The sequence below is a fragment of the Lygodium microphyllum genome, chromosome 12 (genome assembly GCF_053477565.2).
Source record: "Lygodium microphyllum isolate KBCC chromosome 12, Lygodium_microphyllum_v1.1.10, whole genome shotgun sequence".
Taxonomy (NCBI): domain Eukaryota; kingdom Viridiplantae; phylum Streptophyta; class Polypodiopsida; order Schizaeales; family Lygodiaceae; genus Lygodium; species Lygodium microphyllum.
Genome location: NC_141146.1, coordinates 64725542 through 64746295, shown reverse-complemented (window position 1 = coordinate 64746295; position 20754 = coordinate 64725542). Strand labels below are relative to the sequence as shown.

General features: G+C 40.4%; 1 protein-coding gene across 1 annotated transcript in view; it reads right to left on the bottom strand.

Moving 5' to 3' along the window:
* Positions 1 to 14658: 14658 nt before the first annotated feature.
* The window catches only part of LOC148027858 (RNA demethylase ALKBH10B-like), a 31114-nt gene continuing 25018 nt past the window's right edge, over positions 14659 to 20754 (bottom strand). Inside the window, exons 5-8 of the mRNA XM_087689567.1 lie at positions 17391 to 17477; positions 16203 to 16318; positions 15844 to 16001; positions 14659 to 15666 (exon numbers count right to left, since the gene is read on the bottom strand). Coding sequence (XP_087545693.1) covers positions 14943 to 15666; positions 15844 to 16001; positions 16203 to 16318; positions 17391 to 17477 — 1085 coding nt within the window. The 3' untranslated portion in view covers positions 14659 to 14942. The remainder of the gene's footprint in view (positions 15667 to 15843; positions 16002 to 16202; positions 16319 to 17390; positions 17478 to 20754) is intronic.

The window sequence follows — 20754 nt, the reverse complement described above, 5'->3', positions numbered from 1 at the left end:
CTACATTTTCAATGGGCACTTTTCACATCAAGATCCCCTATAACTAAAATCAACAAGAAAAATGACTCGGGATGATGGTTGCCCCTTAGGAGACAAGGATGACCTTCCATCATGAGAGGGAATGAGAGAGTGGGCGTGCACCATTAGTCAGGGTGAGAGAGAGAGAGAGAGAGGACATAAGAAAGAGTAGAACGATAGAGAGTTTGTGTGCAAAAAGAAGGGAGGGGGGGCAAACGTGCCACTAGCTTGGGCCTTTATAAGCCTAGGTATTGCAAATTTGGTGGGTACATGCGCAATTATATCTACATGTGAAGAAAGTCCTCACTGCTAGATATGTGGTAAGAATATGCTCCATTAATCCTCACATATATGGATGCCCATTTGTGTTGATGTGGCATCGAGTGATGTTAGCATATTCTATTGACTATATAGCCCAAATTTTAAAGTCACATTTTCACTTCACACATTGTATGCCTCTTGGAGCTACATAGCCTTCTCATCTCAAATATTCTCAACACTCTTTGACAATGGATCTCTCCGTGTTAGATATGCTCAATGCCCCACCCTTGCAAGGTGCCACCAATGATCCATGGTGATGTACATTGTATGGCCCTATTATGAGGAGAAACTATGTGTGAACCTGAGGTTAGATAGAGTTGTTAAGTTGGTAGCAGCTCGAGGCACACTATATCTAGTTGTGGGGTGTGGGAGTTATAAAGACCCCCTATTTTGGGGTCTGAGAGTTGCAAAAGTAACCCTTGGCTAGGGCCCCTGGTCAAGTAGGCCGACTAGACTATCTTCCCAAGCTATAAAAGAAAGACCCCTCCAAAGCCATAATCTTTTATCTTTCACTTATTCAGAGTTCTTCTATCTAGCCTTAAGCTCTTCATCTACTATGTATCTAGATCACTATTTAAGCTTCATAGTGGAAGCACATAGGTGGACAAAGCCATCCACCTAGAAAGTTTGACAAAAATATTCTCTCGAAAAATGGGTGCATGGTAAATGTTTTACAAATGAATTCCAAACTTATCAAATATTGCTTTTTTTGAACCTACTCTTCACAAGCTTTCTGATAATATAGAAGATAATGGGGTTTCAAGATTCAACGAGGTTAGATTTGATAAATCTTTTTTTTCTCTTAAAAGATTCTATTACAAAAATATTTCTTAGGTAAAAGGAATCTTTGATGTAACTTTATTGTTCCACTTCCAAATCTTATCATCCCATATATCATTGAAAAGCTCTTGATGATAAAGTTCTAAAAATGCAATTTCCAATAAGTTTACAATTCATTTGTAAAAATTTTACTATGCCCCATTTTTTGAGAAAATATTTTGGTCAAAATCCTTTAAGGGGGTGCTTTTGAGACCCCAAACTTTCCCTATTATTTGTATCAATTTTTTTGGGATTACAAAAGTGTCTATTCTTCTCATATTTATTGTATATTCTCTACTCCTTGCTCAAATTCTATTCAGTGCTAGTGTAATTTTTAAATGGTATCAAAGCCTAAGGGGCTCTAAGAAGTGAAGAGTACATGAGAGGTAAGGACTTAGATAGCACAAAGAAGTAATTTCATTTGGCACATGAGGCAACAATGATATACTGGCAACTCAAACATTGATGATTCGTCCATCAACCTTCAACAAAGGAAGTTACATAGTATAAACTACGCTTTGTGGAAGTTTAAAACTACAACTATCATTAATTATTATGAGCTTTTGGAGATAGTATTGGGGACTGACCCAGAACCACAACCCACCCCCAATCCATCAAATTTGAGTGTTATGATTCCTCCAAACATAGATCTTCTACAAGCTTGGAAACGAAGGAACATGAATACATTGTGTGCCTTAGTTACAAGTTGTTTGGATAGTGTTTTGACCCTGATTTAGCATACAACCAAGGTATCAAAGGCATGGAATGTATAGAGGAGTCATTATAAAATGCAAAACCAAACAAGGATTCAAAACTTGAAGAATCAACTAGTAGCGAAGAAGTTTGTTGAAGGAGAGATAGCTAAAGTGTTCATCACTTGGATCAAGAATCTACACAACTAGATGGTTGGTGCTAGGATACAAACGACTGGTGACGAGCCAACCTAAATGTGTCTTTGGATTTTTCCACCAAAGTCTGATGGATTGGTGACTACCCTAAACACTCAAGTGACACCCCAAGATTTGAGGTTTGAGGAATTTTGTGCACTACTAATGATGAAGTGAATCCTCTTAAAGACATCCCAAATTGGCCCTAATTTGTAGCATTTCTTTGTTATCTGTATCTGTGTTGAATAGTAGGTCCCCTCTTGTACTTTCCCGTGTAATGCTAGGTAAAGAGAGTGGAAGGAGCTTGATCCATGACATCAATGCATGGCTGGGCTCTAAGCCATACACATACTTATGAAGCTTGGCATCATCACTTGCACCCTACATGGTAAGGTTGAGGAATTGATTTGTATATTCATGCACAGTGATTTCTCTTTTTTCTAACCTATATCATCTGCACAAAAGCTCCTCTTTTTTCATAAGTGAGATAAATACTATTATTGTAAGTGCCTTATATGCCTTCCAAGTCTCAATGACCTGATTTTTCCATTTTACCAATTATAAGTAAATCCTTCCAAATGTAAGGAGGCGAAATGAATCTTTTTCTCATCACTTCTTGAAAATATGTTAAAATATGACTCTAACTTGGAATTCCACTCCTTTAGATCCAATGGAGATGAACATTAGCCATTGTACTTGGAAAAAATAATGTTATCTCTCAATTTTTTCTTATTGAAAATCAGTTGGTCATAACAGCTACCAACTCAATCTTTGTTATAAGTCCTCCCAAGAGGTGGTTGAACTCTTAAGGTAAGAAATGAACCCCTTTGTCCTTGAGAACTCAACCCATGAGAATTTTCCACATTATATTTATAGCATTAAGAAGGCTCATGTAACATGACGCGTATCGGCTGTCCAAGCACGTTTTTAGTGGTCCATCAAGAAATGAATCTAAGTGTCATCGCCCGACACTCCCATGGAATGTTCCGAGGTTTGGCACCTAGGGTTTCCCGAGTCCGCCTTGCAACTGAATGTTCATTTCTGAATCCACTAGGATCGACCTGAAATCTGGACTCCTAGGGTCAAGGTCCCCTGACAGTATTCTAGCGTTGGATTCTAGACATCCTACTTTACATAGAGATACCCAATTCAAAACAAACCCATGCCGCACTTGGTTCAAAGAGAATGGGAAACGAGAGGGATGCACCGCTCAACCTCTCTGCCCGTAAGGCATAGTCCCATTCCAGTCCCCTAAAGCGGCACAAATCGGGTTCTAATCTATCAATACTTAAAGGTCGAATGACAGTAAAACCTTGTGAGAGGCCTCCCAGTTCTCTCAGACCACCCTACAGTAGGACAAACACATCGTGGTTTTTTCCACCAGCTTCCCTTGATAGCTTTAGTTTTCTAATTAGATCCTATCACATTTATGTGCGACACTTAAAACCAGCTTCCTTAATTAAGCCTTTTCAAGAATAGGGTTCGTTCACATAATTATGGTTCCGACACGAAAACAGTGTAAGCAGTAGAAATTATGTATCCCTTCTGTCCAATAAAAGTACCCTGGCCAAAGCACATGGCACCATAATTTCCATACTTTATCTAAAATAGGAACTTCCAAAGCCCTAGACATTGGGCTCACAACAGTCTTCAAATCTGTTTCGGATGCTTGGCAACAAGGGGTGTGTCCAGAGCTCCACCTGGCCCCAAGCAGCCTAGGAGTGAAACACAATTTCCATGGATGGCCTTTTCACCACTCAACCTTCGGCGCATGAATCGAGCAGTGATATCCCGGGTTGAAACATGGCGTGACCTTGGAGACAATCCATCCGCGCAAAATATCCTTCCTTAATTAATCTAATTAAGAATCAAGGAGGAAATCAGCCTGGTATCATCATCCAAGAAAACATTCATTTCCTTCCCATGGCAACTTGTCATCACAAACCCCTGCCATGCATTTACCATCAAGCAAAAGCACTTTGAATAATCACCCAAATCACATCCAATAATCAGTTTAATGCAAAAACATTTAGGACATTAATTGATCAATCAACAAAACAATGGTATCATTTTTCAAACATTGCAAGAATAGTCGCGGTAACCTTTCCATCACGTATTTTCTCTCCCCCTTGGGATCTAAGCGATTCCATGCAAAATTTACTTAACACTTCAGCTAAGACGCATGCCAAGGTCTTATACAACTATGCAAGAATGTAAATTCTATTGAGCACTTATACTATGCAAGAATGTAAATTCTATTGAGCACTTATATTTAACCCTCTTCTCAACAAGTACGAAAGCATTGGTCTTTCCTTTGTCTCTTGTTTCGCTAATCCCTTGAGCTCTCTACTTGCCTTTGAGGCCTAGAGTTATCTGTATCTAGCCTAATCCCCAAATTTGGATTGATAAACATGATGGTTATCGAGCTAATCCCAAGGCATCTTAGCCTTTAATCCTTATGATCATTGTTTGTACTAGTTAAGCACAACATCAAGATTCCCAATCTAACGGCATGAGCTATTAGTGAGAGTTTGGCAAAGGTCTAGAGCTTCGAAAATGATTCTCTTCTAGAATAAGTTGCTTGCTATGCAATCTATCAAGCATGCGAATTGTGACATATACCTTTGAAGTGATGAAAAATGCACCTACTATTGCGAGGACCGGAAGTTGACAATGCTTGAGTCTTATATATTTATAAATTTATCGTATAGCATTTAAATACAATGGTCTTCTCTTGATACGTGCATTTGGGGAATTAAATCTTTCGATTACTTGCGATGCAGTTTATCTTTTTTAATGTCCTATCCTCGTATGGGTCTAATGCATCTCATGCGGGAATCAAAGCAAGCATTTATCGATTCTGGAATACATTACTTACGACTGGTACTGCTGTTGGATGGTCAGTGATGTCCTCACTCGAGACTTTCGTTGTGGGATTGCCATCTGCGTGTGACATATTCCATTTGGGGGTCATTCTCGATCTTCGTCTTCCCTGGATGCGAATCACACAAGACTTCCGCGCCTTTTCCTTGGTTATCGGGGGCCAAATTGAAAAGAGAATTAAATTTCAGTGGGGGATAATTTCACGGAAAAGGGGAGTAGGTGTGTGTGGCCACCCTCTTCGGAGGGGAAGAGAAAGAGTCCCTTTTCAAAAGACTCTCTCCCTCTCTATCTCTCTCTCCCTCTTCTTCCTCTTCTTCTTCCTCTCTCTCTCTCTCTCTCTCTCTCTCTCTCTCTCTCTCTCTCTCTCTCTCTCTCTCTCTCTACTTTGGCAACAAAAAGGGGGGGCAAGAATTGGTGTCACCTTTCCTTTCTCTCTCTTATCCTCTCTCTCCCTCTCTTAGTAGTTGACAGTTTGGAGACATCCCCCTTTCCTTACCAGGGGGGGGGGGGGGGGGGGGGGCTCCTTGGCCCTCCATGTGGCCACGGCTTTAATACGCACCTAAGTGTCACCGCCTGGCACTCCCATGAAATGTTCCGAGGTTTTTCGCCTAGGGTTTCCCAAGTCCACCTCACAACGGAACGTTCGTAGCCGAACTCACTAGGATCGACCTAAAATCTGGGCTCCTAGTGTAAAGGTCTCTTGATAGTATTCTAGTGTTAGATTCTAGACAACCTACTTTAGGTAGAGATACCCAATCCGAAGCAAACCCATGGCCGCACTTGGTTCAAAGAGAATGGGAAACGAGAGGGATGCGCCACTCAAACACTCTACCCATAGGGCATAGTCCCATTTTGGTCCCCTAAAATGGCATGAATTAGATTCTAACCTATCAATACTTAAAGATCAAATGATGGTAAAAACTTGTGAGAAGCCTCCCAATTCTCTAGGACTACCTTGCACCATAGGACAGACCCGTGGGCTTCTAACCACCACCCGCTTCCCTTAATAGCTTTAGTTTTCTACTTAGGTCCTATCACATTTATATGTGACATTTAAAACCAACTTTCTTAATTAATCCTTTTTGGGAACAGGGTTTGCTCGTGTAATTTATGGCACCGACATGAAAACAGTGCAAGCAATCTTTTTGACAAACAAGTTCCTTAACGTATTTTCCAATTAATCTTTGTCTCCTACCCATACATGAGAAATTATGTATCCCTTCTGTCCAACAAAAGTACCCCGTCCAAATCACATGGCACCATAATTTCCATCATTTATCTTGAATATGATCTTCCAACGTCCTAGGCGTTGGGCTCACGATAGTCTTCAACTCCATTCCAAACAGGCAAGGGGTGTCCAGAGCTCCACCTGACCCTAAGCGGCCTAGGAGCGAGAAACACAATTTCCGTGGATGGCCTTTTCACCACTCGATCTGTAGCCCGTGAATCAAGCAGTGCCCTCTCGGGTTGAAATGCAATGTGACTTTGAAGATGATCCACCCACGCAAAATATCCTTCCTTAATTAATCCAATTAAGAATCATGGAGGCAATCAGCCTGGTATCATCATCCAAGAAAACATTCCTTTATTTTCCATGGTAGCTTGTCGTCACATATCCCTACCATGCATTTACCATCAAGCACAAGCACTTGGAATATAATCACCCAAATCACATCCAACAATCAGTTTAATGCAAAAGCATTTAGGGCGTTATTTGATCAATCAACAAAACAATGGTATCCTTTTCCAAACATTGCAGGAATAGTCGCAATAACATTTCCATCACGTATTTGCTCTCCCCCTTGGGATCCAAGCAATTCCATGCAAATTTTACTTAACACTTCGGCTAATACACATGCCAAGGTCTTATACAACTATGCAAGAATGTAAATTCTATTGAGCACTTATATTGATGGATAACCTAACCCTCTTCTCAGCAAGTACAAAAGCATCAGTCTTTCCTTTCCCTCAGGTTCCCTAACCCCTTGAGCTCTACTTGCCTTTGAGGCCTGGAGTTATCTATATCTAGCCCAATCCCCAAATTTGGTGATAAACATGATGGTTATCAAGCTGATCCTCCCAAGGAATCTTAGCCTTTAATCCTTATGATCATTGTTTGTACTAGTTAAGCACAACATCAAGATTCCCAATCTAATGGCATGAGCTATTAGTGAGAGTTTTGCAAAGGTCTAGAGCTTTTAAAATGATTCTCTTCTAGAATAAGTTGCTTGCCATGCAATCTATCAGACATGCAAGTTCTGATATATACCTTTGAAGTGATGAAAAATGCACCTACTATTGTGAGGACAAGAAGTTGACAATGCTTGAGTCTTATATCTTTATGAATTCATCGTATAGCATTTAAATACAATGGTCTTCTCTTGATACGTGCATTTGGGGAATTCATCACTCTTTCAATTACTTGTGATGCAGTTTATCTTTTTTAATGTCCTATCCTCGTATGGGTCTAATGCATCTCATGCAGGAATCAAAGCAAGCATTTATCAATTCGGGAATACATTATTTACGACCAGTACTGTTGTTGGATGGGCAGTGATGTCCTCGCTTGAGGCTTTCGTTGCGGGATTGCCATCCTCGTGTGACATCTTCCATTTGGGGGGTCATTCCCGATCTTCGTCTTCCCTAGACGCGAATCACACAAGACTTCCGCGCCTTTTCATCGGTTATGGGGGCCAAATTGGAAAGAGAAACAAATTGCCGTGGGGGATAATTTCACAGAAAAGGGGAGTAGGTGCGTGTGGCCATCCTCTTCGGAGGGGAAGAGAAAGAGTCCCTTTTCAAAAGACTCTCTCCCTCTCTCTCTCTCTCTCTCCCTCTTCTTCCTCTTCTTCTTCTTCTTCTCCCTCCCTCCCTCCCTCCCTCCCTCTCTCCCTCTCTCCCTCTCTCTCTCTCTACTTTGGCAACAAAAAGGGGGAGCAAGAAGTGGTATCACCTTCCCTTTCTCTCTCTTACCCTCTCTCTCCCTCTCTTAGCAGTTGACAGTCTGGAGGCATCCCCCTTTCCTTACCAGGGGGGGACGTGGAGTAGTGGTGGTCTTCCCCCCACCCACCACCTATTCTGCATGATCGGGGAGGACTCCTTGGCCCTCCATGTGGCCACGGCCTTAATACACACCTAAGCGTCGTTGCCCTGCACTCCCATGGAATGTTTCGAGGTTTATCGCCTAGGGTTTCCCAAGTCCACCTCGCAACGGAATGTTCGCAGTCAAACCCACTAGGATCGACCTAAAATCTGGGCTCCTAGCGTCAAGGTCTCTTGATAGTATTCTAGTGTTAGATTCTGGACAACCTACTTTAGGTAAAGATACCCAATCCGAAGCAGACCCATGGCCGCACTCGGTTCAAAGAGAATGGGAAACGAGAGGGATACGCCGCTTAACAACTCTACCCGTATGGCATAATCCCATTCCGGTCCCCTAAAATGGTATGAATTAGATTCTAACCTATCAATACTTAAAGGTCAAATGATGATAAAAACTTGTGAGAAGCCTCCCAGTTCTCTGGGAGTACCCTACATTGTAGGACAGACCCCTCGAGGTTCTACCCACCACCCGCTTCCCTTGATAGCTTTAGTTTTCTACTTATGTCCTATCACATTTATATGCAACATTTAAAACCAACTTTCTTAATTAAGCATTTTAGGGAACAGGGTTTGTTCGCATAATTTATGGCAGCGACACGAAAACAATGCAAGCAAATTTTTTGACAAACAAGTTCCTTAACTTATTTTCTACTTAATCTTTGTCTCCTACCTATACATGAGAAATTATGTATCCCTTATATCCAACAAAAGTACCCCATCCAAATCACATAGCACCATAATTTCCATCATTTATCTAGAATAGGATCTTTCAACGCCCTAGACGTTGGGCTCACGGTAGTCTTTAACTCCATTCCAAACAGGCAAGGGGTATCCAGAGCTCCACCTGACCCCAAGCGGCCTAGGAGTAAAACACAATTTCCGTGGATGGTCTTTTCACCACTCGATCTCTGGCTCGTGAATCAAGCAGTGCCCTCTCGGGTTGAAATGCAACGTAACCTTGGAGATGATCCACACGTGCAAAATATCCTTCCTTAATTAATCCAATTAAGAATCAAGGAGGCAATCAGCTTGGTATCATCATCCAAGAAAACATTCCTTTATTTTCCATTGCAACTTGTCATCACAGACCCCTGCCATGCATTTACCATCAAGCACAAGCACTTGGAATAATCACCCAAATAACATCCAAGAATCAGTTTAATGCAAAAGCATTTAGGACGTTATTTGATCAATCAACAAAACAATGGTATCCTGTTCCAAACATTGCACGAATACTCGTGATAATATTTCCATCGCGTATTTGCTCTCCCCCTTGGGATCTAACCAATTCCATGTAAAATTTACTTAACACTTTGGCTAATACACATGCCAAGGTCTTATACAACTATGCAAGAATGTAAATTCTATTGAGCACTTATATTGATCGATAACCTAACCCTCTTCTCAGCAAGTACGAAAGCATCGGTCTTTCCTTTGCATCGGGTTTCCCTAACCCCTTGAGCTCTCTACTTGCCTTTGAGGCCTAAAGTTATCTATATCTAGCCCGATCCCCAAATTTGGATTGATAAACATAGTGGTTATCGGGCGGATCCCAAGGCATCTTAGCCTTTAATCCTTATGATCATTGTTTGTACTAGTTAAGCACAATATCAAGATTCCCAATCTAACGGCATGAGCTATTAGCGAAAGTTTGGCAAAGGTCTAGAACTTCGAAAATGATTCTCTTCTAGAATAAGTTGCTTGCCATACAATCTATCAAACATGCGAGTTGCGACATATACATTTGAAGTGATGAAAAATGCACCTACTATTGCGAGGACTGGAAGTTGACAATGCTTGAGTCTTATATATTTATGAATTCATCGTATAGCATTTAAATACAATGGTCTTCTCTTGATACGCACATTTAGGGAATTCATTCTTTCGATTACTTGCGATGCAGTTTATCTTTTTTAATGTCATATTCTCATATGGGTCTAATGCATCTCATGTAGGAATCATAGCAAGCATTTATCAATTTGGAAATACGTTACTTACGACCGGTGCGACTGTTGGATGGGTAGTGATGTCCTCGCCCAAGGCTTTCATTGCGGCATTGCCATCCGGGTGTGACATCTTCCACTTAGGGGCCATTCTCGATCTTCGTCTTCCCTAAACGCGAATCACACAAGACTTCTGTGCGTTTTCCTTGGTTATCAAAGGGCCAAATTGGGAAGAGAATTAAATTGCAGTAGGGATAATTTCGCGAAAAAAGGGAGTAGGTGTGTGTGGCCACCCTCTTCGGAGGGGAAGAGAAAGAGTCCCTTTTTCAAAAGGCTCTCTGTCTCTCTCCCTCTTCTTCTTCTACTTCTTCTTCTACTACTTCTTCTTCTTCTCTCTCTCTCTCTCTCTCTCTCTCTCTCTCTGTACTTCGGCAGCAAAAAGGGGGGCAAAAAAGTGGAATCACCTTCCCTTTCTCTCTCTTACCCTCTCTCTCCCTCTCTTAGCAGTCGACAGTTTGGAGCCATCCCCCTTTCCTTACCTTATGATTTTTTTTTGGGGGGGGAGCGTGCTCATCGCCGACATCCTTCTTTCTATTGTCACGTTCCTTCTCCCCTCGCGATCTTCTCCTCATCCACGTTGACTTCTTCCCCCTCGCCACCTGCTGGCATTATAGCTCACCAAATTCATAGTGATTGTTTGGGATTCTCTTTCGTGCAATATTACCTTGAGAGTGGGAGTTAATAGGCTAAAGTGGAACCCATCCATCCGTGCTTGCTTAAGCCTTGTCTCTATTTTGCTTTTCCCTCATTTGATATACCATCCATTTAGCTATTTGAGGAGTGAGTTGAGCATTGGACTCTACATGCTTGTCAACTTCTTCCTTAGTTTGGGTGCCAATCAATACCATCTAATCCATATTGCTTATCAATTCATTGTACCTAGATGCGTGTCTTTTCTCATATTCACACATGGTTACGTTGAGTGCATTAAGTTTTTCTTGAATATGAGTGTTTTCATGAGGTCTATGAGGGCTAATTTATCAACAAAGAATCTATGTTTTGGTTGGATAATTATTCCTAGGCCTTACACTTATTTTGTTCCCTATCATGATAGCGTAGTCTTGCTAGACCACCTATCTTATGAGACCACTTGTTAGTAAAATGGTAATATCTTGAGCTAGATAACTCTGATTATCACAAATTTTGATTCAAATAATATCCAATGATGCCTTCTACAAAGAGAGCAATCAACCCATGTGATCGGATCAAAGCAAAGCTTGCTATGGGTTGTTAGATTAAGACTAACAAAATTTATCAATTATCTATCCATTGCCTCGTTTGACTTCAAACTACCCTACTTGACCCCAATGCTTCCAAAATTAATCCAAGATGATTACTCCATGAACATATGCCTATGTAAAGGATTTATCAACGACAATCAAGGGCACCTACATGGGCTCATAATCATGAGGGTGCGCAAAGTTCCTCCCTAAGTCAATTTATGGCACAAATTGAGAGAGGGCCATCGCTCTTTTCTCATGCTATCTTCCCTTGATACATCTTTCTCCTTAGTATTTCAATGGAGTTCAATGATTTTGATAGAACAGAAAGAGCCTTCCAAACGTAATGCAATGGAAATGAAAGTTGACTGATGGGATAAGAATGTACCTCAATAAACTTTCACTAATTTACTCACTCATATTATGAATGGATCAATCAAGAAGAGGAAACTCAATGATCAAGGTTAAATTAACTTCCTATACACATCATTTATTCTAATGGAAAAAGAAATTGCCAAAATGGGGATGGAGATTGAAACAATGGAGATCTAAATAATGCTTACAATAACGACCCAATGACTTGAAATAAAAGCTAAATGATGAATTTATATCTCTCTTCAACAAGTGGATTAAGCTTCAAATTTGAATTCAAGGGATACTTAACAAGATTTTTGTGAAATACCTCATATAATGAAGTTCATTGAAGCTTGCAAATGCATAATGCCTTGCATACATCGATCCCATTGACTTGAAGCATCCAAGACACCTTTATTATGATAATCCTTCTTGACCTTGAATACTCCAATGATAAACAATGGGCTAAAGTTGGAATTTCCCCCACGTTCTTGACTCTTGTTGCAATAGTGGAACAATGAGCCTTCAAACTAATGAATATTGATGCATCCTTTAAGACTCTTGATGTAGAGTAGCATTTGATCAATAAATGAAGCCTTCTTGCAAGAACTTAAAGCTTTCTTAAAGGATCAACAATTACACCTACTATATATTAGGGTTTCAAGAAGAGGAAGTGCCAAGAAGAGGGATATGGAGTTCAATCCTTTGCCAAGTTGATGTCTGATGCTAGAGTAAAGTGTCTACTAATGATCAAAGGTTGAGATGAAAGAGAGAGCTTGTTGTGATAAATGCAAAATGTGCCACATTTGGCACTAGCTATCTTGGGGAAAGCTTACTTCAATACTCCAAAAAATGATGCTCAATCTCTTGAATATGCTGCCTACAATGCTCCTCATTGATCCATTTGTGTTTGGGAATGAAGATTGATGGGATAGAAGACTAAAGAATCCATGGGAGCTTGAAGGGAGGGTTGAAGAAGAAGATTGTTTGAAAAGTAGTAGTGACTAAAGTCCCTAGCAATTCCATCAAACCTCCTTTTGCCTTCTAAAAGTGACTCAAAATGACTGACACACTACTACATTTGTATTTCCTCTACCATATTCATCATATATGCTCCCAAGAATTCTAGACTTTTCCTTTTACTCAATTCAATAGTCTCAAGATGTTACAATTGAACATACTCACTATTAGGCTTAGCTACATGCTTGCATTATCATTGTGTTGTTTGATTTCCTTATGTATATAAATGTGTTGAACAAGGGCTTTGATCACTACAATACGTCCAAAAATGTAACATTGCGTGGAAGGGAGGACAAGGATACATGATTTCACAATGCAAAGGGAAAGTCATTTTGAATTTTACACAGATAACTTCAAAGGCTGCAACCTTTCAATACAAAAGAAGGTAGTGTTTTTTCATGTTTTATTGCAAATGCCATGTTCTTTCCCACAAACATTTTATTATGTATTCTTGATTTGTGATTTTATATGGCAAACCTGACAAAAAGATTCCTATTACATGAAATTTCAATCTCATGCCCGAATTTTACACATATAACTTCAAAGGCTACAACCTTTCGATGCAAAAAATGTATTGTTCTATTTTTTAATGTTTTATTATAAATGCTATGTTCTTTTCCACAAATATTTTATTCTCTATTCTTGATTTGTGATTTTATATGGCAAACCTAACAAAAAGATTCCTATTACATGAAATTTCAATCCCATGACCTAATTGGCTAGCTCTATCTTTTTTTAATATTTTATTACACAATTCTAAATTTTCTCCTAATGAGGGTTTTGGCACAAGAATGACTAATACAAGTCTCTCTCCAACTAGGCTAAGAAAGCTCTCGTCTTCCAATGCCCTCTCTGTAGACAAGCTCTAGTCTCATGGCATTCATTATCATACTAGCTGTTCCAATGCATCAATCCAGATAAAGCTCTTTTTTGTGTGGATTGAGTGTGGAAAAGCTACACCTATTATACATAAGGCCTCACTAAATTGATGTGTAACCTTAGATAACGAGATATATGGCTCAAAATCATATAAGAATTTGAAGTTCTCTCCTAAATAGCTACTTTCTTGTCTCTCTGAAGAAGTAATATTTTAGGTTTCAGTAAGCCATAAAAACATATATCCATAAGTGGACTAGAAATCCACTGCAAATGATTAACATGCATGTATCTATAGCAACCTAAATGGGGCATGATAAAACTATGAGATCCTCAATATGAAGGATAAGCATAGTAAAGGCAAGAATACAATCCATTATATTGAACAGTGATTAAGTTGCCCCATCAGTGCAAATTGTGGCACTAAATCTGGGGATCATGCTAGCCATGACCGCATTGATAATACTATATAGATCAAGGCATAAAGCTCCTCCACTTTTGGCATATACATAAAAGCTAAGCAAGTGGCTAGACACTCAACACTGCATTCATCCTAGGAAACTGGAACCTACAACAAGCATTGCAAGCCATAAAGAATGGATCGGTGAATGTGTTCTCACAAATGGGGATTATGTCTACTTGAGACCGAACATGCAACCCAACCAAGAAGTCAAGAGGGGATGCAAGAGAAACCCTCCTAGGAAATGGGCTACATGTGTATTACACTCGCACCAACCATCGAAAGAAAACAAAATGTTTATACCCATGGTGGTAAGATAGATCCGAGCCCACAAACTTTTTACAGTAGCCTCAAATGCTAGCCTATCCCTTTGGATAATAAAGGTTCCCACTATGAATTCAACAATTAATAGACATAAGACATGCATACACGCACACGCAAACACACGTGCACACACACACATACATATATATACATATGCACATGCACTCGTCTGACTTCCCACAACCTTTTGATAGCCTCCAATGCCAGCCTATCCCTTTAGAAAACAAAAGTTCGCACGATGAGTTTAACAATTAACGTAAGACATAAGACATATGCATGCATGCATGCACGCACACACATGCACACGCACACGCACACGCATTCACATACATATTCATATATTACACTCATACACATGCACTCATCTGGCTTCCTTAACAATCCTTCCAAGTCCTTTGCCACGCCTGGACATCTCAAAAGTCTGGTGTATATAAGACTACCTGTGAGCTGCGAGTGAGTTGTTTTGACACATGAACAGGCAGCCTGGGCCTTGTTTAAAAGATTCCTGGAGACCCTGCTGCAACTGAGCACGTAATAAGAGTCTTAACATTACCTTATCGATTGCTTTGATTGCAAATGGAAAGAATTAAGTGAAAATGCATTGTAACAAATTGGTGTGTTTTTAGCGCCTCTGGCATAACTCCGGAAGTTTCCCTCACTTCTGTTCGTTCCCTGTGCTATTGGTTTCTCGGCCCGGAGGTGCCATGGTAGGCTCCTTACCTGACTTTCTATGTGTTGAAAGGTTCATGGTCATTGTATTTCCTTTTACTTTCACTTGACCAGCATTGAAATGGCCTGCATGTTTCGGTCCCTTTCTTGGATGCATAGGTCTGTTGACATCCATAGATGAAGGAGCTACAAAAGGGTTACAATTTTGTGAGAAAGGTGACAGCATAATCAACCCAGATTGCCACGAGGGCACTGCAATAGGCCCAACCAGATCGCTTCCTGGAAAGAATACACCTGTGCCACTATTAGGAACCTTCCGAGCCATGGGTGGACCGCTCCATCCTTGGGCAATGACAGGAAGAGGTGACTGAAGACCTGGATGCATGCCAGTCATTGGAGGCTGAGGCATGAGCTGGGGCATGTGTGGTAATGGTTTCACAGGAAGTGGTAATACTGTATTTTGACTTAACGTCATTTGCTTGATTCTCTGGTTCCTGGCATGTGTAGCACTGTTGTTTTGGTGAATCGGTCTCTCTGAGGAAGGGTTAATTTTGGGCGGGTTAATTTTGGGCTGGACACCCCTTCCCTCAATATCCATGTTACTGAGGTTAAGATGCTTTCCCAAACATACAAGAATTTGTCTGTTTGCAGCAGCAGGTATTGCTTTCTTTAAACTGCCGTGCATTCTCTCTCCAAGAAGCAAGAGCGACCTATAGCAAACCAGAATCAAATGTCATTTATAAGACTTCACTGAATATTGAACTTCCTGGGCACATTATTCCTCTCTACATATCTTAGAACCACACATGCAGTCTCGTGGCAGCAAAGACCGTCTACTTGTTTAATCTGTCCATGCAGCAAGACATACAACTAAGCCAATTACTCACCCAGTAGAAAGGCAAACTTCCCAAGGATCTTCACAATCTCTTAGCTGATCCACAGAATTGGATCGACTAAACACAATCTTGCAGTCACCACCAACAGAAAGGATGCAAAGTGGATGCTGCCAAGCATCTCGACTATTGTTTGGCAATACTAAATCTTCCTGTAGAAGGAACAGTTGATACATCATTTATAACCTGATTTGCAGGGAGCACTTCTGCAATGTAAGCTGCACGTATCATTGGAAGAATTGGCAGCAAGCTTTTACTTCTACTCGAGCACTCTCAGAGTAGAATGAGCATGAAAACAAAATGATGGAGCTGAAAATCACATTGAAAGAAGTATCAGAAGTACCAAAACACACCTTATCAAAAATGTTGATGGTGCACGAGTCTGGGCAGGTGTTCTGGGGTAAGATGCCACAACGAGTTAGCCAAGCGATTATTGATTGTATAACCTTTGGCATTAGTTGTACATCCCCTGAAGAGTCAGAAGATAATAAGTGGAAGTGTTACATCAAGAAGATGACAAGCTAAGATCAAAATCAAAGGAAATTGAACATACGATATTAGTTCTCAAAACTAAGCAGCTGTGACAATAAAGTTGACCAGGTATCTGAAGAAAGAAAATATATGTACATATCCAGCATACAACAAAACAAATTTCAGACACTCAAACATAAAAATCATCCCACTCTTACAACAATGAACCTTTGTGGAAGCATCCAAATGAACAGCTGTCTGTACAGCCAGAAGAATTGAGACCTTTTCTGTGTAAAGGTCTGTTATGCTCTGCAACAATATACAGGCTTGTTGAGATCCTGTTGGATCATCAGGAGATTTCTAGGGGAATACTATATCATTGTTGGATTCTGATAAAGTTCTGGTTAAATTGGGAATGTCATGTCACCTGAAGTTTTCCATGATTGGGAGATTTCTTATGTACCGTTTCCTTGTCCCAGCCACAAAACTTCAAATGACTCAGATCTAGGAAAAGTATCATGAAACTAGTTAAGCCATCATTTCATTCCTATCATGCAAGAATTTGTAATTCTTTTTCGACTTTCAAAACCATGTTTCATAAATTGTTGCAGCTTTCAAACAGCTGAATCCAGCACTTACAAGCTGTAAGGCCACATGCATGTCACTTCCCCAGCAGGCTCAGTAGAGATGCAAAATATGTTTTGCTGTTTGTGCAATTAAATACATGTTAAACATTTTCTTAAATAGATTGTCGAAAGAGATTCTTAATTGATGGTTATTGATTTTTGCCTGTCGTGCATGTAATTGTACAGAAATACCCAAACATCTTATATCTCCCCGAAAGTAGATCAAAACCCTGGCACTTCTGGACTGGGCAAATTTCATGAGGAAGAAATTTCCTTCTACCAAATCTGTAATAGAGTCAAGATTGGGAGATTTTCCTGATAAGCCATTGAAAGTAAAAACAGGGACTTGGAGATGGGGAGGATGGAATTTACTAGAACTATTAAGCCATCAATTTGATTCTGATCCCTAAACAGTATTCTCCAAAAATTCAGTACAATACTTACCATCTTTCAGCGCAAGTGTAACTGTGTAACTGGATTGTGAGGTTTCATTAACGTTGACCCAACCCTGATAACTGCCCAACTTGCTGCCTGCATCAAAACAAAAATATGTATAGCGATTTAGTCAATCCGTACCTATTGTCTTAGAACACAAAACGTAATTTAGGTCTGGACCTCAGGCCACATGCATGTTTCTTAAAATTGCACAGGCAGCGGACACACAGTTGATGATCTTAAAAGATCAAAACTCCACCATCCTTGCATTGAACCACACAACAATTCAGTATCTGGAGTTCCATATTGAATACTCACGCACTCACTATTTTCTAAAGCTTACTTGGTTTTTCTGGCCCTATTTGTGCAGTACTTTAAGTCCACATGGTAATGTGGGACTCAATGTCACCCATAGTTGCCTAGAGTTTCAGAAACAGGGAAAAGGAAATGCATTTCAGACACCCAAAAAGGAGTTTGAGGCCAAGGCCGAAGCATGGAAATGGCGAAATAGATTTAATATCTTTTTTTAAGAAATGTCTTAATATTAGGTGCATATGAAGGCATAATACCATTTGTGACTTAAACCTCTACACATCAAAGACACTTAAATTCCTCAATAGTATAGAGTATATATGTAACATCAGAAGAGATCTAGCAAGCATACATACTACTACCTCCATAGTTGCTGATGATGCATGTGTGGCTCCAAAATGTGTCCTTCACCATGGCTGTAGCTTTGCTAGAAATAGAGAAAACCAGCAGTAAAAGGGAGCGAAAACCAGCTATAATGCCAATGGCAAATCTGAGGGAAAACAGCTGCAAATAGTGTGGAAAGGAAAGGAAATAGATTTGGGAGCTGAAGGTTGAGGGATTTAGGGTTTGGGGCTGTAGATAACGATAGATCTGCAGTAGGAGAAGCAAAAGCGGCTTAAAAGAGTGAGTAGTGGCTAAAAGAGGTTGGAGAGCTGAGGAGAATGAGCAGAAACAGCACGCACAAACTTGGGAAGTGAAAAAGCGGCCCAAAACACAACTTTACCCTGCCATATCCCGAAACTGCTGTCCCAAAATATGTTTAAGGACCGAAACATTTTGGTCCATTCCACATTTCTATTTAGGACCCCCAAAATGGTGTTTTGGAAACTATAATGTCACGGTTCACCCACACAAATGATGAGTCCTAGATCACTATAGAGACCTAAGCATAACCCTCTTCCTTTTTCACTCCATCATTTATTCATTAGTTTGCACAGCAAGAAGGAAAACATGTGCCCAATAGACACAAAGGAAAATGGCATTAATGTGGGATGGGGCCCCCTCCATAGTAACATGGAAGGGGTTTTGGGGACAAAGATGAGAACGGAGGATGGGGGCAGGAATTGCCATCCCCTATTACCATAAGAGGGGGCCCTAACATGGGGATAGGACTAGTGTTGACCCAGGCGTGGAGTGATTGTGTGATTAATTTAAGGAAAAATAAATGAGAATGAAATAATTAATCGATGCACAACAATACTTGATCACGAATAAGAAGTAATGAATTAATGTGTGAGAGAGAGAGAGTACAACGTTCTAGGCGATCACATTGAATAATGCCACACTTCGAGGCACGAGATGTCTTTAAATAATAAAAAATAAAACCCTAGCGGCTTAGCCATCATAGGAAACCCTAAAATAAACCCTAACCCTAGTGTCTCTTAGTGTCTTAGTGCTAGGACACTAGGGGCAACAACTGCATTTAATGACAATTTAAATGCCTAGGGAGCCCAGCTCATGGATCAAAGGGCAAACGCATAGCCCATGAGATGGCCTCTGAACCCCCCTCCATAAGATGGGTGGATTGATCTAGGAAAAATGATAGAATCCTAGAAAATAAAAAGAAACGTGAGATCATGGTTGCACATGTTCATCCAAGTGGCAATAGCAACCTATGACAATATAGAGTATGACAAATCATGGAACAAATGGCCAAATAAATAGTGAAGCAAACCAAGATCTGTCATAGCAAATGTTGACTGTAGATCAGCCTTAAACACTGCAATTTGGCCAATATTGGTTCCAATGACAAGTATGTCATCAACATAAAGGTCAAGAATAATAAAATCGATCCTTGATGTCGTATGTAAAGAGTAGCCTCAGTAGGGCTATCCTGAAATCCAAGATGCGATAGATGAGAATGTATGCAGGCATACCAAGCCCGTGGAGCTTGCTTTAAACCATACAAAGCCTTCTTGAGATGATAGACTTTGTGCTCAAAGCCTTTAAAATCCTAGAGGTTGAAAAAGATATACCTCTTCAATGAGATATCCATGGAGAAATGTCGTCATGATGTCCAACTGATGCACCTCCCAATGAAAGCGGGCAGCAAGGGCAATAATACTCCTAATGGAAGTAATGCGAGAGGTAGGGGCAAAAGTCTCTTCAAAGGCAATTCCTTGTTGTTGGGCATAGCCCTTAGCAACAAGGCGGGCTTTGTACCTATCAATAGAACCATCTGACTTTCTTTTAATTTTGTAAACCCATTTGGTACCTATGGCACACTTGCCATGAGGCAAGTCACATAGCTCCCAAATGTCATTCTAATGGATAGAATCAATCTCTGTCTTCATTGCTTCCACCCAATGATCATCTGAAAAAGCATATTTATAACATAGAGGTTCTTCATTTCATGTTGTAGCCGCCAATGCACATGCAAGAAGATTACCTTGATCCTTGCGAGCAAAGGCTCGTGTGCAGGCAGCCAAGGGAAGAAGCTCTTTGCTATCCCGAAGAGTGTCTAACATCCAGCGAGGGACTCTTTTAGGCTGCTGAATTTCAGCCCTTGTATGCTCCAATTGATCCAAAATAGGGGGCTGCTCTTCAAACAAGGTATCATGATGCTGTTGTGGCTGTAAATCAAGCTGAATAGACTACTGTAATATATCTGTAGATGGTGAAAATGAAGGCTAAGAAGAAGGATCAGCTATGGAACCATTATGGAAAAGTGGTAGTAGGCTGTCAAAGATGTCTAAAGCATCTATAGTAGGCTGTTTTTTACAGTCTAGCAAGGGGTGAGGAGCATTTCAGCAAAGATAGCATCTCTGGTGACAATAACCTTGCTTGTAGAGGGTTGATAAAGACAGTACCCTTTACTTTCAGGACTATATACAATGAATATGCAACGAACAGCCTTATCATCCAACTTATGCCTTTTCGAAGAAAGTACATGAGCATATGCTAATGATCCGAAAGTCCTCATATGAGAGAGAAAAGGCTTGGAGCCAGCCCATGCCTCATAAGGAGTGATGGTGCGTAAAGCTCTTGTGGGACACCTGTTCAAAACATAAGCGGCACATAAAATAGCATTGAACCAAAAGGAATTATGTAAATTATTACT